The sequence below is a fragment of the Anolis sagrei genome, chromosome 11, assembly GCF_037176765.1.
Source record: "Anolis sagrei isolate rAnoSag1 chromosome 11, rAnoSag1.mat, whole genome shotgun sequence".
In the NCBI taxonomy this organism is placed as follows: domain Eukaryota; kingdom Metazoa; phylum Chordata; class Lepidosauria; order Squamata; family Dactyloidae; genus Anolis; species Anolis sagrei.
The window spans coordinates 24,599,952-24,623,881 of record NC_090031.1 but is presented as its reverse complement, the minus strand read 5'-3'; the positions used below and the strand labels follow the sequence as shown (position 1 = coordinate 24,623,881).

The window sequence follows — 23,930 nt, the reverse complement described above, 5'->3', positions numbered from 1 at the left end:
TGAGGAGGGCACCATAAAATTGCCGTAAATAAATTAAAAAAATTAATGCAATAAATAAAATAAATAAAACGTCTTCTTCGGGAATAGGTTTGGGAACCGCAGGTGTGGGACCACCTGGATCCGACCACGTGCCTGCCCCTATTTATTCTCTCCTTGTCCTTTTCCCTAGGTCTCGTATCCGCCGAGAGCTCTTTATCGAGGAGATCCAAGCAGGAGGCCAGGGCCAGGCGGGGGCCAGCGACTCCCCTTCCGCCAGAAGTGCCCGGGGGGCAGCCCATGGCTCCGAGGGGGACAGTTGCGACGGAGTGGACACTGACGGGCCATCAGACGCAAAGCTCGGGGGCCCGGACTGCGACGACGACAGCAGCAACACGGCAACCACAAAGTCTCAGGGAAGGCGAGCAGCGCCTTCGGCCTTCGAAGCCGCTGACGGGGAAGAGACCGGATCCTCGGAAAAGATAGAGACATTCCAGCCGGAGACGGAGAGCCGGGAAGACGATACGGACGAGGAGGGCAGGCTCAGAGCCTCTCCGCGGCCAGGCCGCCGGCATTCGGGGGGGACCGGGAGGGCCACGCCGAACTGTGTGCTGGAGGAGGGGGAGGAGGACGCCTCGACCTCGGCCGGCTCGGTCCTCCCGGGGGGGCGCTCCTGCCAGTCCAAGGAGGAGCGAGTGGGGAGGATTCCCATAGTACCAAGTACCAGCTCCACGTCGGGCGCCCAGAAGGTCAACTCTTTGGAGAGCCTGTTCGGCTTCTCTGAGGCGACGGCCTGCTCCAAAAACACCCGGGACAACTCTCTGCGGAAAAAGAAGGCGGCCAACTTGAACAGCATAATCCACCGCTTGGAGAAGGCCGCCAGCCGGGAGGAGCCGGTGGAGTGGGAGTTTTGAGAGTAGGGACCCCCACTCCGTGCCACTCCGGAGCTTGGGGAAGCGGACGCTTGGACCTCTTTGCTGGTTTTGAATCTACGTCCCGCACTTACCGCCCTGCAGGCCACGGGGCACAAAACGCCATAGGCCAAGGTGCATCTAGAGAAGAAAGGAGCGTCTCCGCGTTTTATGTTTGTGTTTTCGACGACGAAGACAACGACGAAGACGGAAAAGAATTGTGTATTCCCGCTTTTTGTACCCTGAAGTGTTTCTATTAATTGCCCTAAAGTGATTTCCACAGTTTCTGGGGAAGAAAAAAAAACTCACACAACTTTTGCCTTCTGCCCTCCCCTTTGGTGCGGGCCTTAAAACAGATAGAGACAAGCAAGAAAAACAAAAAAAAACGAAACCCACATATTTAAAAGGGGGCTTTTTAACCTGCCATCTAATGGCTAAACAGAGCGATAATAATACACTGTTATCTTCTGTAACCAGGAAAACAGAAACAAACAAAAACAAGGAGGGGAGGGGAGATTTTTTGGAGAAGAGAAAAAGGTGTTTTTTGTAGCTGTTCAGTTGCCACTAAGAGATTGCACAGTCCACCCGACTCTAAACACACTAGTTTGAATTCCTAACTATTTTCAAGAAAAAGAATATTTGTTTGAAACTTGGGATTTAAAAAAAAAAAACCACATTTACTCCACGTATTTTTTAACAAAAACAAAAAAAAAGTCACATCAGGAAAAATATCTTAATTTGTGGTAGCGGATTTCAGTGTTTTTTCTTGTAAAGTGGGATAGAAAATTGACTTCTTGTAGTGCACATCGTTTCATAGCTTTAACCGATCCCGGTCTCATTTACGGGCCGGGGTTTGTTTAATACACTCCATTTTAGGCCAAATCAGGACAGAATAAGGAGACGAAGAAACGCTCTGAAATCTAGGTATTTTGTAATCTGCTTTCTAACCTCTAACCACGGAGCACGCGGATCAGACCTCATTTCTAGGAGGAGTGGGAGACATTTTGGAACGGGACGGGCGCACAGATCGGTCCGGTTGGGCTCTCCTGGCACGAGCGAACCCATCGAGTGCGCTGCTGCGCATGACTGCTTTGTGCCCCGAAAGGAAAGGAACAATCGGCTTTGGGCAGAAAGGAATAATGCCACCATCCTTGGCTGGTCTTCAGGCACAAAACCTCCACACTTATGCGCAGGTTGACCAGAAAGGTGGAAGAGTTCAGTTGCCGTATTTCACCGAATTTAAGGCGTACTTCTCCTCTCCCCCGCCCCCATTTTCGGGGCTCCATTATAGGGTGCATCTTAGAATCGATGGCACCTTCAGTTCACTTGACGAGAGATGAATTTTGGGTTGTAACAGTAAAAAAGTACAGTGTTCCCTCACTTATAGCGGGTGTTACATTCCAGGACCACCCGCGAAAAGTAAAAAATCCGCAAAGTAGGGACGCTATGTATGTATATTGAGTTCTCTGAAAAGGAAGAGCGAGCCCCAGCCTTGTTTGTTTTTACGAGAGAGAGAGAGGAGGCCACCATTTTGTCCTCAGCCAGACATCTGTTTACCATCTGGCTGAGCTATATTTAGCAATTCAGCCATACCTCTACTAGATCTTATTTTCAGGGGATGTCTTATTTTTGGGGAAACAGGGTAATCACTGCTTCTGCTGCCTCCCCAGCTGGCCCATCGAATTAGTAAAACAGACTCATGAGGAAGAGATGACTTTTGGGTTGTAACGGGAAAAAAGTACAGCGTTTCCCTCACTTATCGCAGGTGTTACATTCCAGGACCACCCGCGAAAAGTGAAAATCCACAAAGTAGGGATGCTATATGTGTATATTGAGTTCCAAGGGTGAGATAGCGTCCCTACTTTGCGGATTTTCACTTCTGCTGCCTCCCCAATTGGCCCATCGAATTAGTAAAACAGACTCATGAGGACGAGATGACTTTTGGGTTGGAATGGGGAAAAAGTACAGCGTTTCCCTCACTTATAGCGGGTGTTACATACAAGGACCACCCGCGAAAAGTGAAAATCTGCAAAGTAGGGACGCTATATGTGTATATTGAGTTCCAAGGGTGAGGCAGAAGCGAGGAGAGATTTAAAGGCACTGCACAACTATTTTTTTTGCTAGTTATCTCTGCTTTTCTTTGCAATCTCTCTTGATTCCCCCAAGTAGGAGGGTGAGACCCCCTTCCACACTCCAACGTTGTCAGGAAGCGGGATTAGAACGCCACTCTTGGCAACGGCAACCATTCATAAACTGGGGGGCAAAAACCCACGAAGCAGCGAATCCACGAATAGCAAACCGTGAAGTAGCGAGGGAACACTGTATTGCGCACACAGAAGGAAAAAAAATATAGCCATCAAGATAATTCTCTTTTTGGGAATCTAAGTGTTGTTGTCGCCTTAAACTCGGTGAAATATAGTAATATTGCTTTGGGAAGAGGGAGGATGGAGTTGCTTGCAGCCGCGGGAAGCACTTAGTCCAGTCTCCCCAGCCGAGTGCCCTCGGAGGATCGCAGGGCACATCACCCCCAACATGTGGAGCTCCATGTTCCCGGAGGGCACAGGGTGGGGGCGCCTGCCATTTACCCCTGAGATAGGACCGGGCCTGTTTCAGCCCATCCCGCTTCAAGGCCCCTTCACCAACTAGCTCCTCACTGACTGTGGTCCCACAGCAAGCACTGATTTCTAATTTTCTAATACTTCTCAGTTGTGGGACCAATCTTAATACTCCCTCCCCCCTTGAACTGAAAGAGAACAGGCCCGGAGGACGCGGCAACGCAAGGCGCTCGCGAGATTGATCCCTGCCTCAATCCTGGCTCTTCCAAGCCCATGGCGGCAATGGCAGCCGCACCGGCCGATCGGCGTCCAAAGTTGAATTTCCAAATTGTCTCCGACTCCTCCTGTTGTCTATGTGTCTATGCGTGAGCATAGCGGCGTGTGGAGGGACGAGTGGTTGCGCGTGGGAGCGTGTGCGTGTGCGCGTGGGTGTGCAATTTTATACGTCTGTATTTTCTTACGTACTCGTGCACACATAGAGTGCATAACTGCCACCTTTTTCAATAAGCTGTTTTATCAGTTATAGCTTCGACAGTTTTGCTGGTTTAGACTCCTTTATTGCCATATCTTTAAGACTAATGATAGATGATTTCGGTATATATATTGTTATTTTTTTGCTTATTTATAGGTGCTGTATTTTATTATCTGATTATTAGGAAGGGATGAAAGGGGGCAAAATACTCTTTAGACGGATAGACTGCCGGCAGTATTGGGTATAATTTACAAGATGTAGTTGTCATACTGTATATTATTGACAAACAAATTCCTTTTTGTTTGTTGGTTCTTTTAGGGTTTTTTTTGTTTTGTTTTGTTTTGTTTTGGACCGTATTGTGTACCATGGAAAACTCTTGTCTTAGGTCAATATCTTTTGATGACACTTTAATGGTGCATTCAGGACTTCGTACGTTCTAATTCATGATACGGAGAGAAGGCATTCTGATGGAAAGGGGTTCCCAACAGGACGGCTCAATCTGCTTGTATGAATTGACCATTCATTACTTTATTGTTGTTATTGTTTTCGCTGGACTGCAAGACGTGAAACCACCTTCCTTGCATGGCTTCTCGGAAAGGAAATTATGGGTTTTACTCTTCATCACGTGTCCGGAGCACTTAGTTTAAGTCCTCACCAATTTTAAGTGTGCAGTAGCTTTAAACAAAGGTAAAATGTCTTTTCATGGCCCAGAACAGAGGCTCGAGGAGGCCGGGAGGCAGGTTTCGCTGCGACCGCTTCTTGCTCTTGACCAATTTCTTTGGTTCCGTGACTACTCTGGGGATCGGGATGTCAGTGCTTGAAACCTGCAAACCGTGAGGATGTGAGGAGGAAACAGATTTGCAAAGTATCCTGGCAATATCAAAGACTAACCTTTGCCTGCAGAATATCTAGGAAACAGGACGTCTCTGGTGCTGATGCGTCGCCTTCTCTCGCGACGGCGTAACCAAAGTGTCACTTTCTGAGCAGAGTGACTCTGCTGGGAATCAGCCACTCCCGCATATCCTCAGCTTCCGACGGGAGCAGGCCTGAGATGCCACCCTTCCTCAGTCAAACGGGAAGGCCCCCCTGGGCGCGCCGTCAGCGCCTTTGCTTCCCTCCTATCAGGGCACGCTTTCTATGCAGGCGAGGGGCGTCTTTCTGGCCTTCAGGGGTTTCTGTGTTTCCTTTGCAGCAATAGCGAACTCCCGTTCCGTTCGCTTCCTCCCAAACCGTCGCCATGAGTCTCGACCGTGCCCACATCCATGGGTTTCCGCTTCCCACCGCTCGCAGGCCGATGCCGTCGCCGCAGCCCCGCACTCGGGTTCTTCCCCCGTCTGGAAAAGCAATATTGAAGTGCCTTGAAAAAAACAAACTCACAGAGTTCTCCTGTCTCGCTGCTTGTCCTTTCCCTGTCACCACCAAGATCCAATTGTACAAATCACGCGTCCAGAATCTTCTTTTCCCTCCAAGGTTTTGGCCTATGTCTTCTTTCTCCTGCTCACTCCTTGCAAGAACTGCCATTTCCAGGGTTGGAGGCACCGCGGGATCAAGTCCAAGATGGCACCACTCCGCCCGCCGGCTGCAAATCTTGAGATTCTGCAAACTTGGCACTTTAGGGGGATCCCTCCGTCGCTCCTCGTTGAGGTCTGAAGAGAAAGGCCGGTACGGGCAAGAGAAGTGACCGGCGCCTTCCATTGGAGCCTCACTTGGGGTCTCTAACGTGGTCTTCCCAGGTTAAAAGCCACCATGACCAGTCCGCCATCTGAAGCCAAGTTCTTGAGATAGCCATTCCTATCGGAGCAGCTCAACGAACCACCAGCAAATTCTTTGGGGCACGAGGGCAATTTCCTTCAATTCACAGAATCATGGAAGAGACCTGGTGGGACATCCAGTCCAACCCCATTCTGGCAAGAAGCAGGAAAATCTGTTCAAAGCACCCCCAACAGATGGCCCTCCAGCCTCCACAGAAGGAGTTCCACTGCTGAACAACTCTCACAGTCCATTGAATAAGTTCATTCACCCATAGCTCTCGGAGAAGCATGGCAACTGAGTCACGGGACTGTTGTAGCCAAGCGTCCTTGCGGCTTCTACTCCTAACAAAACGGTTGTGCAGAAACCAGAGTCTGAACTCACTCGCTGTATTGTCAATTCAGGTGTTTCACTTGACATCCTCAATTGGCAGGATCCAATTATTAACAAGGCGGTTTCCATGTACGTCACTATTAAGACAACCAATATATTCCACAATTTCAGGTGTTCTAATTTGACCTTGCACCAACTTCTTAAAAAACCCCAAACATGTCCTTCCTTTGAGCATGTGTGGAAGTGACATTTGAATGCTTATGAATGCTGAGGTTGGAGGCTCAGCCCCATCGTTTATTAAGAAAGCAAACCTGGCATTTGACTGTGAGAGCCATTCAGCAGTGGAACTCTCTGCCCTGGAGTGTGGTGGAGGCTTTGAAACAGAGGCTGGATGGCCATCTGTCGGGTGTGCTTTGAATGCAATTTTCCTGCTTCTTTGCAGGGAGTTGGACTGGATGGCCCATGAGGTCTCTTCCAACTCTATGATTCTCGCACCCCACCTTGTATTGTCTTCTGAATGGATTCTTCCATTGGTTGCCTGTTTTGCTTCCTTTTTTCTGTACTTCCAGCATCTGGGTCCACACAGGCTGAAAGGCAGCTGGCGTCCGTACTTGGAAAAGACTCATCTTTTGAGTATCTTGGGGCATTTCTCTTATATCTTCCGTGTGGGAAAGCCTCTAGAACATGGCCATATAGCCCGAAAAAACCTACAACAACCCAGCACCAGAAATTCTCGTGACACAATCCATTTTTGTCATTCTCCAAACTAGGTGGACTCTGAGGCCCAGTCTCTCCCCTGCTCTTAGAATCCGAGAATCAGGAGGGACCACAAGGACCATCTAGCCTGACCTCGTTTTGAGAGAATCCTAGTTGGAAGAGACCCCAAGGGCTTCTTCCAACTGTGTAGGAAAACACAGTCTAAGCCCCCCGAGGGATGGCCATCCAGCCCATCTCCAGGGAAGGAGACACTACCAGGCAGCTCTTACCGTCAGGAAGTCCTTCCTAATGTTTGAATCCTTTGCTCCGTGTCCTACTCTCTAAAGCAGCCAAAAACAAGCTTTAGCCCTCTTTCAGATTTTGGGACTAGGGGTGTGCGAAATGGCAGAAATGAGTTCTGTTTTTGGGAAGATTCGGATTCATAATTCAGGATCCAGAGTTCCGTTTCATTCGGAACAAAAACAGAATGGATTTGTGCCATTTTCACACCCCTAAGGAACCTGGCTTGCATGTAATTATTATTTATTATTTACTGTATTTCTATACCACCTTTCTCAGCCAAGTTGGTGACTCAAGGCGGCATGTCCCTTTCTCTCAGCCTTCTTTTCTCCAAAGTAAACATCCTCCAATGTAAACAAGGAGATTCTATCTCAACATTAGGAAGAACTTCCTGGATGTAAGGAGAGCTGTTCAGTAGTGGAACTCTCTGCACTGGAGTGTGGTGGAGGCTTTGAAACAGAGGCTGGATGGCCGTCTGTCGGGGGTGCTTTGAATGCAATTTTCCTGCTTTTTCGCAGGGGGGTTGGACTGGATGGCCCATGAGGTCTCTCCCAACTCTGTAATTCTATGATTCTATGATCTGGATGGCCAGCACCCCTGACAGATGGCCATCTAGCCTCTGCTTAAAAGCCTCCAAATAAGAAGTGTGGTGGAGACTCCTTCTTTGGAGGCTTTTAAGCAGAGGCTGGATGGCCATCTGTCGGGGGTGCTTTGAATGCATTGTCCTGCTTCTTGGCAGAATGTGGTTGGACTGGATGATGGCCAACGAGGTCTCTTCCAACTCTAGGATTCTATAATCCTATAATTCTAAATGTGATGCCACTTTAAAGGCCTACAGAATCCTGGGATTTGTAGTTTGGTGACCGAGAGAGCTGTTCATCAGTGGAACTCTACCCTGAAGTGTGGTATAGACTCCTTCTTTGGAGGAAACAGCTGGATAGCCATCTGTCGGAGGTGCTTTGAATGCGATTTTCCTGCTTCTTGGCAGAATGGGGTTGGACTAGATGGTCCACAAGGTCTCTTCCTACTCTATGATTCTATCTTCAAACTCATTAAATTCTGCACCTGACAAATCATCCTCAGAAGACAGTTTCTCAGAGAAAGGCTGCTTTGGGCCTCTCCCAGGAATGTGACCTTGTGAATCTTCCTCTCCTCCTCCTCCCTTTTCTTCTTCTTCTTCCTCCTCCTCTTCTTCTTATTCTTCTTTTTCTTCAGCTCTGCGTGGAAACAATCTCTTGGACTAAGCATGTTGTTTTGAGATACACCAACAGGCCCTGATGTTAACCCATTCAGGGGTTGAAACGCTCTCACACAATTGCGATTTTAACGTTTCTAAATGCAGTAGGCAGTGTGCTGAGTTGGTGAGAAGGTTGTCCCCATTGAGCCAACATTGTGCAGAAGAGGTACAGCGAGGGCATGGTTCGCCACACAAATGTCATTATGACTCCACCAAGCAATGGTTTCTCTCGCAATGTGGCTCCCTTTTGTGTTGTTTTGTTTTGCTTTTGCATCACAATGCTCCAATCCTCTTTTAGGCAATCCAGAAGGAACGATGATGAGTCAGTTTTGTGAGAGTAGCATCTGGAGAACCTCATGAGGGTCAAGTGACTCCCGCTTCTCAGAACTGCCACTGAGTACCATCCAATACATATCAGCCTGGCCTATGACAATGTGCTTTGCGTGGAAATATCTGGGTGGAGAACATGGCAATGGCATTTGGGCCCAAACCTAGGAGAAGACCTGGCTGAACTTACTACAGAGTGAATTCCATACCTTTCCAAGAGCCAGCTTTGAGACACGATACCAGGGTTACTTAGAGTCATAAAGTTGGAAGAGACCTCATGGGCCATCCAGTCCAACCCCATTCTGCCAAGAAGCAGGACAATCTCATCCAAAGCACCCCCGACAGATGGCCATCCAGCCCCTACTTCAAAGCCTCCACCACATGATAGAATCCTAGAGTTGGAAGAAACCTCATGAGCCACACAGTCCAACTTCCTGCCAAGAAGCAGGAAAATTGCATTCAAAGCACCCCCGACAGATGGCCATCCAGCCCCTACTTCAAAGCCTCCAAATAAGGAGCTTCCACCACATGATAGAATCATAGAATCTTAGAGTTGGAGGAGACCTTGTGGGCCATCCAGTCCAACTTCCTGCCAAGAAGCAGGAAAATTGCATTCAAAGCACCTCCAACAGATGGCCATCCAGCCTCTGTTTTAAAGCCTCCAAAGAAGGAGCCTCCACCACACTCCGGGGCAGCGTTCCACTGCTGAACATAGAATCATAGAATCCTAGAGTTGGAAGAGATCTCATGGGCCATCCAGACCAACTCCATTCTGCCAAGAAGCAGGAAAATAAGCTTCAAACCCCCCTGACAGGTGGCCATCCAGCCTGTGCTTCAAAGCCTCCAGAGAAGGAGCCTCCACTACACTCCGGGGCAGAGGGTTCCACTGTTGAACATAGAATCCTAGAGTTGGAAGAGACCTCATGGGCCATCCAGTCCAACCCCATTCTGCCAAGAAGCAGGACAATCACATTCAAAGCACTCCTGGCAGATGGTCATCCAGCCCTTACTTCAAGGCTTCCAAAGAAGAAACCTCCACCACAATCCGGGGCAGAGAGTTCCACTACTGAACAGCTCTCCCAATCAGGAAGTTCTTCCTCATATTCTGGTGGAATCTCCTTTCTTGTAGTTGAAGCCATTGTTCTGTGTCCTAGTCTCCAGGGCAGCAGAAAACAGGTTAGCTCCCTCCTTCCTATGACTTCCTCTCACATATTTATACTTACTTACTTACTTACTTACTTAGGTGATTCCTCGTTGTCCGAGTAGAATAGTCTTCCAAGATCGGTGTACTGGCTGTGGGTCCATAGGTGACTGTGGAGCCCTATTCTTGATCTGCATCTTCTTCCGCAGTGAGGGCACTGGTTTCCAGGTGAAAGGTGGTCCCGGTCGGGGTTGGCTTGATGCGCCTTCCTCTTTCTCTCTTTTGCCCTCCATTCGTGCCTCTTCAAATTATATAACCTTCTACACACTTTTTTTTCTCTTCTCGTCAACTATACTTTAATTCTTTCTGTTTATATTAATAAAAATTATTTTTAAAAAAATTCTACAGCACTTCTGGTCACAGCTGACCTCTAGCTGGAGTGCTCAAGCTCCAGGGCTTCCCAGTTCTCAGTGTCTATGCCAGAGTTTTTAAGGTTGGCTTTGAGCCCATCTTTCAATCTCTTTTCCTGCCCATCAAAATATGGGTGGGCATATTTACACATGGCTATCACGTCTCCTCTCAGCCTTCTCTTCTTCAGGCTAAACATGCCCAGCTCTTTAAGCCGCTCCTCATAGGGCTTGTTCTTCAGATCCTTGATCCTTTGAGTCTCCCTCCTCCTCTGGACATAGACTCAAAATCTCCCTTCAGTTGCGGTGCCCAGAATTGGACACAGTATTCCAGATGTGGTCAGCCCTAAAGAGATGCCTTAGGGGTTCAAATCCTGGATTGTCGTAATTGATTCATTTGCAAATTCATCTAAACAAGGAATGGGAGTGTGAGCTTTCCATGCCTTCCATCTTCATGCAGTGGAGGAACAGACGAGAGATATCTGTGGGCGCCTTTAGGTGTTGTGATAGTTTCCAAAGCAATAATATCACCTTGTCCAAAGCCATTTTGGACAACTTCCTAGATGGAGGACTCTTTCTACCAAGCTGCACATGGATTTCATGGCACTGCATTGGCCAATTAATTTGGATTTGTGGTGGTCGAACAACATACAGCTTTGCTGCTTTGTTCAGATGGGAGTTGGAATCAATGAGTATATGGAGGACCAGTCGTACTAACCCAGATTAGCACCTTTGACACTGAAGAAGATTGAGTGAGTAGCTTCCAGCGATCCCAAAGCTTGCTAAGATACTGTTAAACAAAGGCCAGGTTGGTGATGCCATCCGTTCCTCTCCGCAGCTCCAAAAGAGTGCAACAGGAATCCATACAAAGCGGGTTTCATCCTTTCCGGTTGGCTTATAGTGTAACCTCTAAATTCCATATTTTGAAACCAGGGGCACAATCCCAAAGCATGGTACCGACTCCCAAAATCGCGACGCTGGACTCGTTGACCAGAAACGGTGGTTGTCGGAGCATCCTTGATCTGTCTGAAGCACTTAATAGCGCAAACATGGATTCTTTTGTGCAATAGGGGAAACCGTTCGGACTGTGGGGGAGCTGGCCTTGCAAAGAAAAGCGTCTCCATCTTTGTGGTCACAACGCGGGTGCTTTGTTTGGGTGGAATCACGGGGTTTGTGAGCAATGTTGAAGGGTTACAGTGATGTGCAAGCACATAGAAACAAAATCAGCTGTATGCAATCCTTTGGCATTGAAGTTTTCGTGTTCATTGGGGCATTGCCTGATAGGTCTATTCAGATTTTCCTTCCATACAATCCGTTTAGTTTCCTCCTGGCAAACCATCCTCTTCATTCATCCACCCTTTTGCACTTGTTGCCTCTTAATAGGGGTGTTCGAAATGGCACCGAATCCTTCCTGTTTTCATTCTGTTTTCAGAAAGATTCTTCCCAAAATGGAAACAGAACTCAGGGTTCCGAATTACGAATCAAAATGCCCCTCCCCCCCCCCCAATTTCCCGGAATCTTCCCAAAAACAGCATGGGTGGCACCCAAAATTCAAAACGAAAACAGCAAATTACAAAGCTGAATGCCTCCCCCTCCAAATCTCCCAGAATCTTCCCGAAAAGAGAACGGGGGGCACCCGAAATTCAAAACGAAAACAGGGTATCGAATTACGAATCCGAACACCCTCCCCAAGTCTCCTAGAATCTTCCCGAAAAGAGAACGGGGGACACCCAAGATTCAAAACGAAAACAGGGTTCCAAATTACGAAACCGAACGCCCTTCCCCAAATCTAGAATCTTCCCAAAGAAAACAGAAGGGCACCCAAAATTCAAAACGAAAACAGAGTTGCAAATTACGAATCCGAATACCTCACTTCCAGTTTCCTGGAATCATTCTGAAAATAGAACGGGGGGCACCCGAAATTCAAAACGAAAACAGGGTACCGAATTACGAAACCGAACATCCCTCTCCAAATCTCCTAGAATCTTCCCAAAAAGAGAACGGGGGACACCCAAAATTCAAAACGAAAACAGAGTTTCAAATTACGAATCCGAACACCCCACACCCAATCTCCTGGAATCATTCTGAAAATAGAAGAGGGGCCACCCGAAATTCGAAATGAAAACAGGGTTCCAAATTACGAATCCGAACACCCTGCCCCAAATCTAGAATCTTCCCGAAAAGAGAACGGGGCACCCAAAATTCGAAACAAAAACAGGGTTCCAAATTACGAATCCGAACACCCTCCAATCTTCCAGAATCTTTCTGAAAATAGAAGAGGGGGCACCCAAAATTCGAAACGAAAACAGGGTTCCAAATTACAAATCCGAACACCCTGCCCCAAATCTAGAATCTTCCCGAAAAGAGAACGGGGCACCCGAAATTCGAAACAAAAACAGGGTTCCAAATTATGAACCCGAACACCCCCCAATCTCCCAGAATCTTTCTGAAAACAGAAATGGGGGTACCCAAAAATTTGAAACGAAAACCGAACAGATTTCTGCCGTTTCGCACACCCCTAGATATAATGGGAGTGCTCTGACTTTAAATCGGCCTTATAACACCCCAAGATCGCCTCCTCGCCTGTTTCAACTGAGAGTCCCGTTACAAGGCCATTTCAGTTGACTTGTTCAAAGTGAGTTGAGGGCATCATCAGGTCTCCTGCCTCTTCCGTCATGATCACCACTTGCTCCGTTTCTTAATCACCTACTTTGCAAACATATCTTTTCATTTCGCACAAACCTTGGGCCTTTCCAAGTTGGAATGAGATTATTTCCCCCTCGAAGTGCTTTCCAGAGCTTCCGGAGTCCCATTACGGCAGCCGTGGATGGGCCCATATCCCTCGGAGGCGTCTCCGTTGGCCCCATATCACTCTGCTGTCTTTGAGATCTTTGTCTACATGCTTGTTTCATTTCAGCCTATTCTGCTTTGAGAGTTTAGGAGGACACAGGTGATGGGGAGAGGTGGATGTGCCCAATGGAGCCTCCTTGAGCCTGTGGAGTAGGTCCCCCACCTGAGGCTCTTCTTTTACCTTGTGTTTCCCAGAGTGAGGTCGGGGTGGGTTGTTTTGCTTTGTTTTCTTGTCGGTATGGCTATCAATATCTATGACTCAACAGGGAGCATCTCACCAGGACAGACAGAAGCGAGAATGCTTTCGTTTGATAACGTTTTTGTTCAAGAATACAAGGCATCCTCTTCTTTTCCCTTCACACGCTCCTGTTTCTCCAGTTCACCCAACACAAAATGGACTGGGATGCACTGGCAAAACAAATCACGGGTTTTGGAAATGTTCCTCCTCAACCTGTTGGGCAACAGAGGAGGGCAAGTGACACGGATCCAGCTTTGCATATCAGCCCACATTTGGAGTTGATCCAACAACAGGGGCCTTAAGAAGTCAGCAAAATCGGGATCTCTCTGCCTCCGTATGTGGAGACAATTTGGTCAAAGCCAGGGAGAGCCCTCCAGATGTTGTTGCATTGTGTCCGCCACTTTTTGTCTGGGCAGACCAGAGCCAACGAGGAGTGCATCCCAGTCACATCCAGAGGATGGTATTTTGCCCGTTCAAGTCCGAGACGTTGGGAAGCGATGAAAGGAAAAGACGAGACAAGCATTCGGTCCCTCATTGGTCGGTTTGCCCCCAAAGTTGAAACAGCTAACTTTGTGTGAAAAGATGACAAAAATGTAGAAGAGGCATGCACAACTCAGCAGTAGTCGAGGGCTGGTAGTAATAAGAGCGGAGAAGTCGCTTCAGGTTTTTGCGGCCTGCGGGCCGTAGTTTGTGCAGATCTGTTGTGGAGGTTCTTTCAGATGAAATGAGATGTTGACCATCCATGGGGCCTTCTAGGGCATATGTGTCAAAACTACCCGCGGGCCGGATCCGGCCCACTACGTTCTTTCTATCTGGCCCTCCTCTAAAAGCCTCCATAGAAGTGTGGTGGAGGCTCCTTCTATATGGTGGAGGCTCCTTCTATGTGGTGGAGCCTCCTTCTATGTGGTGGAGACTCCTTCTATGTGGTGGAGACTCCTTCTATGTGATGGAGACTCCTATGTGGTGGAGCCTCCTTCTATGTGGTGGAGCCTCCTTCTATGTGGTGGAGCCTCCTTCTATGTGGTGGAGACTCCTTCTATGTAGTGGAGACTCCTTCTATGTGGTGGAGCCTCCTTCTATGTGGTGGAGACTCCTTCTATGTGGTGGAGACTCCTTCTATGTAGTGGAGACTCCTTCTATGTGGTGGAGCCTCCTATGTGGTGGAGCCTCCTTCCATGTGGTGGAGGCTCCTTCTATGTGGTGGAGACTCCTTCTATGTGGTGGAGACTCCTTCTATGGAGGCTTTTAAACAGAAGCTGGATGGCCATCTGTTGTGGGGTGCTTTGAACGCGATTCTCCTGCTTCTTGGCAGATTGGGTTTGGACTGGATGGCCCATGAGGTTCTTCCAACTTTGTGATGCTATGATTCCTCCAGTTGCTGGGTTGCAACTGCTGTGTTCCTCATCATGACTAGAGCTGATGGGAGTTGGGAAACGGCAACATCTAGAAGACTACACTTTGTTCTGTTCAGGGGTTGGGATTTAGATCCAAAGCTTGTGGGTAGGATGCCTTGTAGCCTTTCCTCAAGCACTGTTGGGTTGCAATTCCCATTATCCCCAGATAATCAAAAAGGATGGGAGTTGTCGTTCAGTACCATCTGGGTAAAAACTAAAGAGCGCCGACCGCTATGTAAAGAAATGATATCAGGCCTTCCCTCTGTCTCCACGGCTTCTCTGTCCGTGGATTCAGTGGAAAACCACAATCAGGCGGATGTGACCCGCGATGGAAACGTGCTTGTGGAAGTTGTTACCCTTCTGTCCCCGCCACCCAGGGAGTTCTGAAAACTTTTTGTGTTGGGTTGCTTTCCTTTTCGAAAACGTCCTCTCCAGACACTCTATGCATTTCCCGTGTCGAACGCCGCTTTCCGCCGCCGTTGCCATCTTTCCCCACTTGTGCGTCCTGCTCTCTCTGAGAACATTGTCTGTGCGAATTTGGACATTCGAATCCAAAGTGAAATGGCGACCAGCTCCTTTGTGTTTGCTTCCCGGATGTCCCTTTTTCATATATATATAAATATATAAATATATAATTTTAAGGTCCAGGGCACGGTTCTCCCGGAAGGAAGGCCTTGCGCACGGGAGCCCCGTCGGAACGGCGGCCTTTGCACAAAACCTTCCCCGGGGATCGCGCTCTGAAGGTTTTATTTTTTTGTTTTCGTTTTTCTTTTGTTTTTTTGCATTTGTGCAATAACTACTTGCCATTTTATTGGGCAAACCTTTGGACTTGCCCTGACTACTAATACAGCACAAAATGAGACTCGAAACACAAAAAAGGTGTATTTTTTTTCCTGACTGAGAATATTTTCTGTTGAAAAAGAAAGGATAAGCTCCGTTTGAACCTTGTCCCGTCCCCGTCCCGCGTCCTTATGGTGTCCGACATTTTTAGCAGTATTTTATAAATATATATATATATAAATATAAATAGATATATATATATTATTTTTTTCCTGTAACGCACTAAGTCTTAGATGTTTTTAGAAGTTCGTTTCTTATATTCACAATCACAATTTTAATGAAATACCCTCACAAAGACCCAATTGACCAAAAAAAGTGTCATTTTTTTTCTTTCTTTTGTACGAGTAGCTTTGAGAGAAGCCCCACCGCGTTGTGTTGCTGTGACTTCATCTTTTGTAACGTTTTCTTTCCTGTTCAGAAGTTTATTAAGAAAAATAAAAAGTTTTATATGGTTGGCAGCGATGGAGCGGGAGAGGGGGGGGACGCCTCCGGGATGCCGTGGGCGGAAGCAGCCCCCCTCCCCCGCCTTTGGGTTAGCCATACAATGTATGTTCTCAGCACTGTACAACCGTTCCCTATATGAGATGGAGAAGCAATATCACTGTACGAAACTCACATGATGTATTATTATTATTATTATTATTATTATTATTATTATTATTATTCACTAGCACCCTAGGTGTGATAATTGAAGTAAATATCTTTTATACAAACACCAACGACGTCTGGGATGTCTTTCTTGCGCACGGTCGGACCCAAAAGCAGCCACAAACGCAGGGAAAGAGGAAGGTCCCAATGTTGGACACGGGGGAGGAAGCGTTGGACCCTCCCTGCCTCTTTCCCTTTCCTTCCTCCTTTCCCTTCCCTCCCTCCATCCCTTCCCTCCCTCCGTATCTTCCATCCCTCCCTTCCTCCAACACATCCCTCCATCAATCCATCCCTCCCTTCCTCCAACACATCCCTCCATCAATCCATCCCTCCCTTCCTTCCTTTCTTCCATCACTTCCCTTTCTCCCTCCACCTCTACCACCTTCATCCCTTCCCTCTCTCTCCATCCCTCCCTCCATCCCTTCCTTCCCTCCCTCCGTATCTTCCATTCCTCCCATCTTCCAACACATCCCTCCATCAATCCATCCTTCCCTTCCTTTGTTCCATTCCTTCCCTTTCTCCCTCCACCTCTCCCACCTTCATCCCTTCCTTCTCTCTCTCCATCCATCCCTTCCTTCCCTCTCTCCGTATCTTCCATCCCTCCCTTCCTCCAATACATCCCTCCATCAATCCATCCCTCCCTTCCTTTCTTCCATCCCCTTCCTCTCTCCCTGCACCTCTCCCACCTTCATCCCTTCCCTCTCTCCATCCATCCCTTCCTTCCCTCTCTCCGTATCTTCCATCCCTCCCTTCTTCCAGCACATCCCTCCATCAATCCATCCCTCCCTTTCTTCCATCCCTTTCCTCTCCCTGCACCTCTCCCCCTTCATCCCTTCCCCCTCTCTCTCCATCCCTCCCTCCATCCCTTCCTTCCCTCCCTCCGTATCTTCCATCCCTCCCTTCCTCCAACACATCCCTCCATCAATCCATCCCTTCCTTCCTTTCTTCCAACCCTTCCCTCTCTCCCTCCACCTCTCCCACCTTCATCCCTTCCCTCTCCATCCCTCTCTCCATCCCTTCCTTCCCTCCATCCCTTCCTTCCCTCCATATCTTCCATCCCTTCCCTCTCTCTCTCCATCCCTTCCTTCCCTCCCTCCGTATCTTCCATTCCTTCCTCCAACACATCCCTCCATCAATCCCTTCCTTTCATTCCATTCCTTCCCTCCCTCCATCTCTCCTGCCTTCCTTCCCTTCCTCGATCTCTCCTGCCTTCCTTCCCTTCCTCGATCTCTCCCTCCCTCCATCCCTTCCTTCCCTCCCTTCCTCCACTCCCTCCTCGATCCCTCCCTCCAACTCTTCCATCCCTTCCTCCATTCCCGCCCTCACATCTCCATCTCTCCCTTCCATCCATCCTTTCATCTCTCCCTTCCATCCCTCCCTCCTTGATCCCTTCCCTCCCTCCATCTCTTCGATCCCTTCCTCCATCTCCCTTCCCTTCCTCCCTTCATTCCCTCCCTGCCTCTCTCCCTTCCTCCCTCTCTCCCTTCACTCCTTCCCTCTCCCTCCATCTCCCCACCTTCCTTCATCCCTTCTCTCTTTCCCTCATCTCCCACCTTCTTTCCTTTCACCCTTCGCTCCCTTCCTCTCCCTTCCCTTACTCCCCTCCTTTCCTCCATCTACCCCTCCCATCCTTCTCTCTCCCTTCCTTTCCTCCCTTCCTTCCTTTCATCCTTCCTCCCTCCAGTCCTTCCTTCACTCCCTTCCTCTCCCTTTCCTTACTCTCCCTTCCTCCATCACTTCCCTCCATCAATCCCACCCATCCTTCCCTCTCCCTTCTGTCCATCCCTCCCTCTCTCCCTCCCTTCTATCCCTTCCCATCATCCGTTCCTCCATCCTTCCCTCTCCAATAAGGAGGATTCCAAAATTGCACCAGAGGGATAGGCAGCATTGGTCCCTCCCTCCCTCTTTAATTCCTTCCTTCTCCCTTCCCTCTCTCCCTTCCTTCCCTCCCTTCATCCATCACTTCCCTCTAACAATCCCTCCCTCCCTCTCTCCCCTCCCTTTATTCCCTCTCACTCATTCTCCCTTCTTCCATCGCTTTCCTCTCTCCCTTGCTTCCCTCCCTCCCTTGCTTCCCTCATTTCCTCTCTCCCCACCTTCCTTTCCTTACAAAATGCATAAGGTTGTGGGTGGACTACAACTCCCATCATGCCAGGTTAATCCCCTGAAACTCAATCACTATTTAACATCATGGGTGGGCTTCGGTGTGCTCTCTGGCTGCAGGATGAATTGCAACTCTCACCATGATGGGTCGGTCCCCTCAAATCCATCTAGTACCTTCATTGGCCATGAGGGTTCTGTGTGCCAAATGAGGTCCAGGACCATCATTGGTGAGGTGCAAGTGAACTATAAATCCCAGTACCTACACCTAACAAACGTCAAAGCTAATACATCCACAGATAGCTCCCCAGTTAGGGCCTCCCCTCCAGAACTGTATCAGTTTGAAACTCCATCTGCCCCAGTTGCCCCTACACAATTGGGCACACTTTCCTGTCCAAGAACACTCCCTCTTTTCAGCCCTCTCAGTTCACTCGATGCCTCTCTTTCCAGCTTGACATCAGAAGCCTCCCTACATGAGATCCAAGGGAAACTATACTCTAGCCTTTCTTCCACAGAAAGTTGACTAGCCACAGATTCCAACTACGTAGGGAAGGAGGAGGTCTCGGAGGAGGGGGGCACCATCCAGGTTGTGTGGGGGAGGAGATTTGCGGGTCACCAACGTCCCAGGGAGAAGCGCAACGGAGGTCTTGCGACCCTGGAGAAGGTAGGAAGTGGTAGGCTCCATGACAGACCCCTTGGTCATAAGGTTCTGCTGATTAATTCTGGATGAGAGGGTGGATCTGGCTTGCATCACCGAGACCTGGTTGGACGAGCTGGGGGGGAGTAAATCTAACTCAGCTATGCCCACCAGGTTTTGGAGTGCATCAGCAGGCCAGGCCGGGGGGGGGGGGGGGGCGGGGAGGTGGGGTCGCAGTAGTCTATCGGCAATCCATCGCCGTGGTCAGATGCTCGGTTCCACAATCATCTGGGTTCGAGTGTGTCCACCTGAGGGTGGGAAACCGTGACAACTTGGGGCTTCTGCTGGTGTACCGCCCACCCCGCGACCCGGCAGTTTCCCTGCCTAAGCTAGCAGAAGTGGTCTCCAATTTGGCCTTGGCCTCCCAGCGCCTCTTGGTGTTGGGAGACTTTAACATCCATGCTGAGACCCCTTTGACTGGAGCAGCTCAGGACTTCATGGCCGCCATGGCAACCATGGGGCTATCACAAGTTATATCTGGACCCACTCATCAGGCTGGGCATACACTCGACCTAGTTTTTGTGGCGGATACCGAAATGATCAGAGTGGAAGAACAAAACATCCTTCCTTTGTCATGGTCTGATCACTATCTGATCAGTTTTAGACTTCCTGCAACCCTTAACCTCCGCAGGTTAAGGGTTGCAGATGGTCCGCCGCAGGAGACTGATGGATCCGGATGGTTTCCTGAGGAATCTTGGGGTTCTACCTGTCATGGAGCCTGGCGATCCTGTCGACGCCTTGGTTGATCTCTATAACAGGGCGATGACCAGGGCGATAGATACGATCGCTCCCAAACGCCCCATCTCGTTGCGTCGAGACAGGCCATCTCCCTGGTTCACCGAGGAGTTGACCGCGATGAAACACACGAGAAGGGGGCTAGAGCGCAATGGAGGAAATCTCGAGGCGTGTCTGATCAAGCACGGGCTAAAGCCTCTCTTAAGGCGTATACCGTGGCTATACGGGTAGCCAGGGAGTCTTTCACGACTACCCATATAGCGTCTGCAGCAAATAGATCGTTGGAGTTGTTTCGGGTTGTCGAGGAACTCCTTCACCCACCTGTGGTGGAGGAGACCTTCGATGACCCAGCAACTTGGTGTCGCGAGTTCGCACATCATTTTGCAGACAAAGTTGCCCATATACGTCTTGAGCTGGACTCCAATTTCACCACAGTTCCAGGAGAGGTGATTCAGGCATCTGCTTGTCCAACTTTGTGGGATTCGTTTAGGCTTGTTCTTCCTGAGACCGTGGAGGAGGTCCTTGGTGCTGTGAGGGTGACCACGTTGGCTCTAGACCCTTGCCCGTCTTGGCTAATTAAATCAGCCAGGGAGGAGTTGGTAGATTGGTTTGTGTTGATCATTAATGCATCACTGGAGCAGGGGTTTTTTTCCATCCCAACTGAAACAGGCGGTGGTTCGCCCACTCCTCAAAAACGTCTCCCTTGACTCCACGGTGCTGAACAACTTCAGACCAATCTCCAACCTCCCTTTCTTGGGTAAGGTGCTGGAGCGGGTGGTCGCCTCCCAGCTCCAGGGTTTTCTAGATGACAACAACTACCTAGATCAGCCACAGTCTGGTTTCAGGCCTGGCCATGGCACCGAGACGGCCTTGGTCGCCTTGGTGGATGACCTCCATAGAGAGCTGGACAGGGGGAGTGTGACTCTGTTGGTTCTCTTGGACATCTCAGCGGCTTTCGATACCATCAATCATGGTATCCTTCTGGGACGACTCTCTGGGATGGGTCTTGGGGGCACGGTTTTGTCATGGCTTCGGTCCTTCCTGGAGGGTCGATCCCAGATGGTGAAGCTGGGAGATGCCTGCTCGGACCCCTGGCCTTTGACCTGTGGGGTCCCGCAAGGCTCTATCTTGTCTCCCATGCTTTTTAACATCTACATGAAACCGCTGGGAGAGGTCATCCGGAGTTTTGGAGTTGGGTGCCATCTCTATGCAGATGACACACAACTCTACTACTCACAACTCTATAGCCAATTCCAAGGAGGCCCCTCAAGTGCTGGACGAGTGCCTGGCCGCTGTGGCTATCTGGATGAGGAAGAACAAGCTGAAGATCAATCCCGACAAGACAAGAGGTCCTCCTGGTCAATCGTAAACCAGATCGGGGAAACCTGTGCTGGACAGGGTTACACTCCCCCTGAAGTCACAGGTCCGCAGCTTGGGAGTCCTCTTGGATTCATCACTTACGCTTGAGGCTCAGGCATGTTAATTAATTAATGTAATTAATTTTAGTTATTATTTTTATTGTACAATATATTATAATTGTAAAATAATATATTATATAATACAAATAATCTATTTTAATATTAATAACTTTTTTACAATTATAATATACTAGCTTGAGGACCCGGCGCTGCCCGGGTTATTTGAGAAAGGCATTGTGTGGCAAAGGTGAAGGTACTACGAATCCTATCGTGCATGGTCCATCCTCCTCCAATCAGCACCTGGATGTAGAGTGGGTCATGGGGGCCCTGTGTGCCAAGTTTGGTCTTGATCAGTCATTGGATGAGGGTCACAGTGGTCTCAGAAAGTGAGTTAAGGTACTGCAAGTCCCATCATCCATAGTCTGTTCTCCCCCAAACCTGACCAGAATGTAGAGTGGGTCATGGGGGCTCTGTGTGCCAAGTTTGGTCTTTATTGGTGTTTGTTGGGGGCCACAGTGATCCGTGGAAACCAAACCGTTTGAAAGTACTACAAATCCCAAAATCCGTGGTCCACCTCCGCCAGTCTTCACCAGGACGTAGAGGGGGTCATGGGGGTTATGTGTGCCAAGTTTGGTCCTGGTGCGTCACCCATGTTGGTCACAGTGGCCTGTGAAAGTGGCAATCAGAAAGCTGCCACATACACCTCCCACCGCATACATACATACATACATACATACAAACACTGACTTTTATTATGTATATATAGATTATGCTATGTAATGTGATTTTTGTTCCTAGATTATAAATGCCATTTCCTAATTGGTTCTATGATAACAACACAGGAAAAGTTTATTAAACTGCAAAAACACTGTTTTTGCGGGCATTGACAACCTACTTCCATCTAGTCTTTGAAGCTCTTTAATGTCTTTTTCAGTATGTTGTTGAATACTGCTTTCCTATTGGTTCTTCTTTAACTGCGGTTTACTCTTTTCAAGTAATGATCTAAATTCGTTTTTTTAAATAAAAAAAAAACGCGAAACAGCGAGTCCGCGGAAAGCGAACCACAAAGTAGCGAGGGAACACATTTTGCAATAGTTTCTCAATGCATCTCAATGAGTCTCGACCCATTCAGCCCAGTTTGTGGCAGCCACAAAAATGAAGTTTCTGGAGGAGAATGGCAACTTTCCCAGTCAGGACCGCACAAGGAAACAGGAAATAACACTTTCAAACCAGGAACAGGAAAATATTTCAGATTTGGTTCCATATGCTGGATGTATCAATTGTCAATTGGCGCCCTCTGGTGGTTAGACGTGGCCAGGTTTGAGAAGAAGAACCAACTCTTCATAGAGAGTTGGAACAGATCCCAAAGGCCACCCAGTCCAAGTGATCCCTCCCGACAGATGGCCACTCGGCCTCTGCTTCTGGAGAACGGACACTGGATTGAAAGTGTCATTTCCTCTTTTATTGCGTGGTCCTTCCTCTGAAAGGAGTTGTTGTTCTGCTCCAGAAACAGTCATCGTTGTGGCACAAACTAGGCCAAATGGGTTGAGACTCAGTGATGAGATCTTGGAAATGATAAGTGTAACCCAGGAACAAAAATCATGTGAGATCTTGTAACAATTGTGTGATATCATGTAACAAAAAATCGCGTGATATCATGTAACAAAAATTATGCGATATCATGTAACAAAAAATTGTTTTGTGGAATGATATCACATGATTTTTTGTTACATGATATCACACAATTGTAACATGATGTGACACAAAAAAATGTGTCACATCATGTTACAATTGTGTGATATCATGTAACAAAAACTGTGTGATATCATGTAACAATTGTGTGATATCATGTAACAAAAAATTGTGTGATATCATTCCACAAAAATTATGCGATATCATGTAACAAAAAATTGTGTCACATCATATAACAATTGTGTGATATCATGCCACAAAAATTGTGTGATATCATGTAACAAAAATTGTGTGATATCATGTAACAAAAATTGTGTGATATCATGTAACAATTGTGTGATATCGTGTAACAAAAATCGTGTGATATCATGCCACAAAAATTGTGCGATATCATGTAACAAAAATTGCATCACATCATGTAACAATTGTGTGATATCATGCCACAAAAATCGTGTGATATCATGTAACAAAAATCGTGTCGTATCATATAACAATTGTGTGATATCATGTAACAAAAATTGTGTGGTATCATGTAACAATTGTGTGATTTCATGTAACAAAAATTGTGTGATATCATGCCACAAAAATTGTGTGATATCATGTAACAAAAATGGCATCACATCATGTAACAATTCTGTGATATCATGCCACAAAAATCATGTGATATCATGTAACAAAAATCGTGTCGTATCATATAACAATTGTGTGATATCATGTAACAAAAATTGTGTGATATCATGTAACAATTGTGTGGCATCATGCAACAAAAATTGTGTGATATCGTGTATCCAAAATCACATGTTATGTAACAAAAATTGTGTGATATCATGTAACAAAAATTGTGTGATATGTAACAAAATCATATTATATCATGTAACAATTGTGTGATATGTAACAAAAAGCATGTGATATCATGTAACAAAAATTGCATGATATCATGTAACAAAAATTGTGATATCATGTAACAAAAATTGCATGATATCATGTAACAAAAATTGCATGATATCGTGTAACAAAAATTGTGGTATCATGTAACAATTGTGTGATATCATGTAAAAAAATCATGTGATATGTATCCAGAATCACGTGATATCATATAACAATTGTGTGATAACAAAAATTGTGTGATATCATGTATCCTAAATCACATGATATCATGTAACAATTGTGTGATATCATGTAACAAAAATTGTGTGATATGGAGAGAGTAAGGA

At 47.6% G+C, this 23,930-nt stretch overlaps 1 protein-coding gene across 10 annotated transcripts in view; it reads left to right on the top strand.

Moving 5' to 3' along the window:
- The window catches only part of CUX1 (cut like homeobox 1), a 307,807-nt gene that overhangs the window by 271,732 nt on the left and 12,145 nt on the right, over positions 1-23,930 (top strand). For 8 of the 10 annotated variants that reach the window (XM_067472043.1, XM_067472044.1, XM_067472045.1 and 5 more), the window contains one exon: positions 170-16,145. The exons of the other annotated variants lie outside the window; for them this stretch is intronic. In XM_067472043.1, the coding sequence (XP_067328144.1) occupies positions 170-890 (721 nt within the window). In that variant the 3' untranslated portion in view covers positions 891-16,145. Of the gene's footprint in view, positions 1-169; positions 16,146-23,930 lie in introns of those variants that run through there. 10 annotated transcript variants of the gene reach the window in all.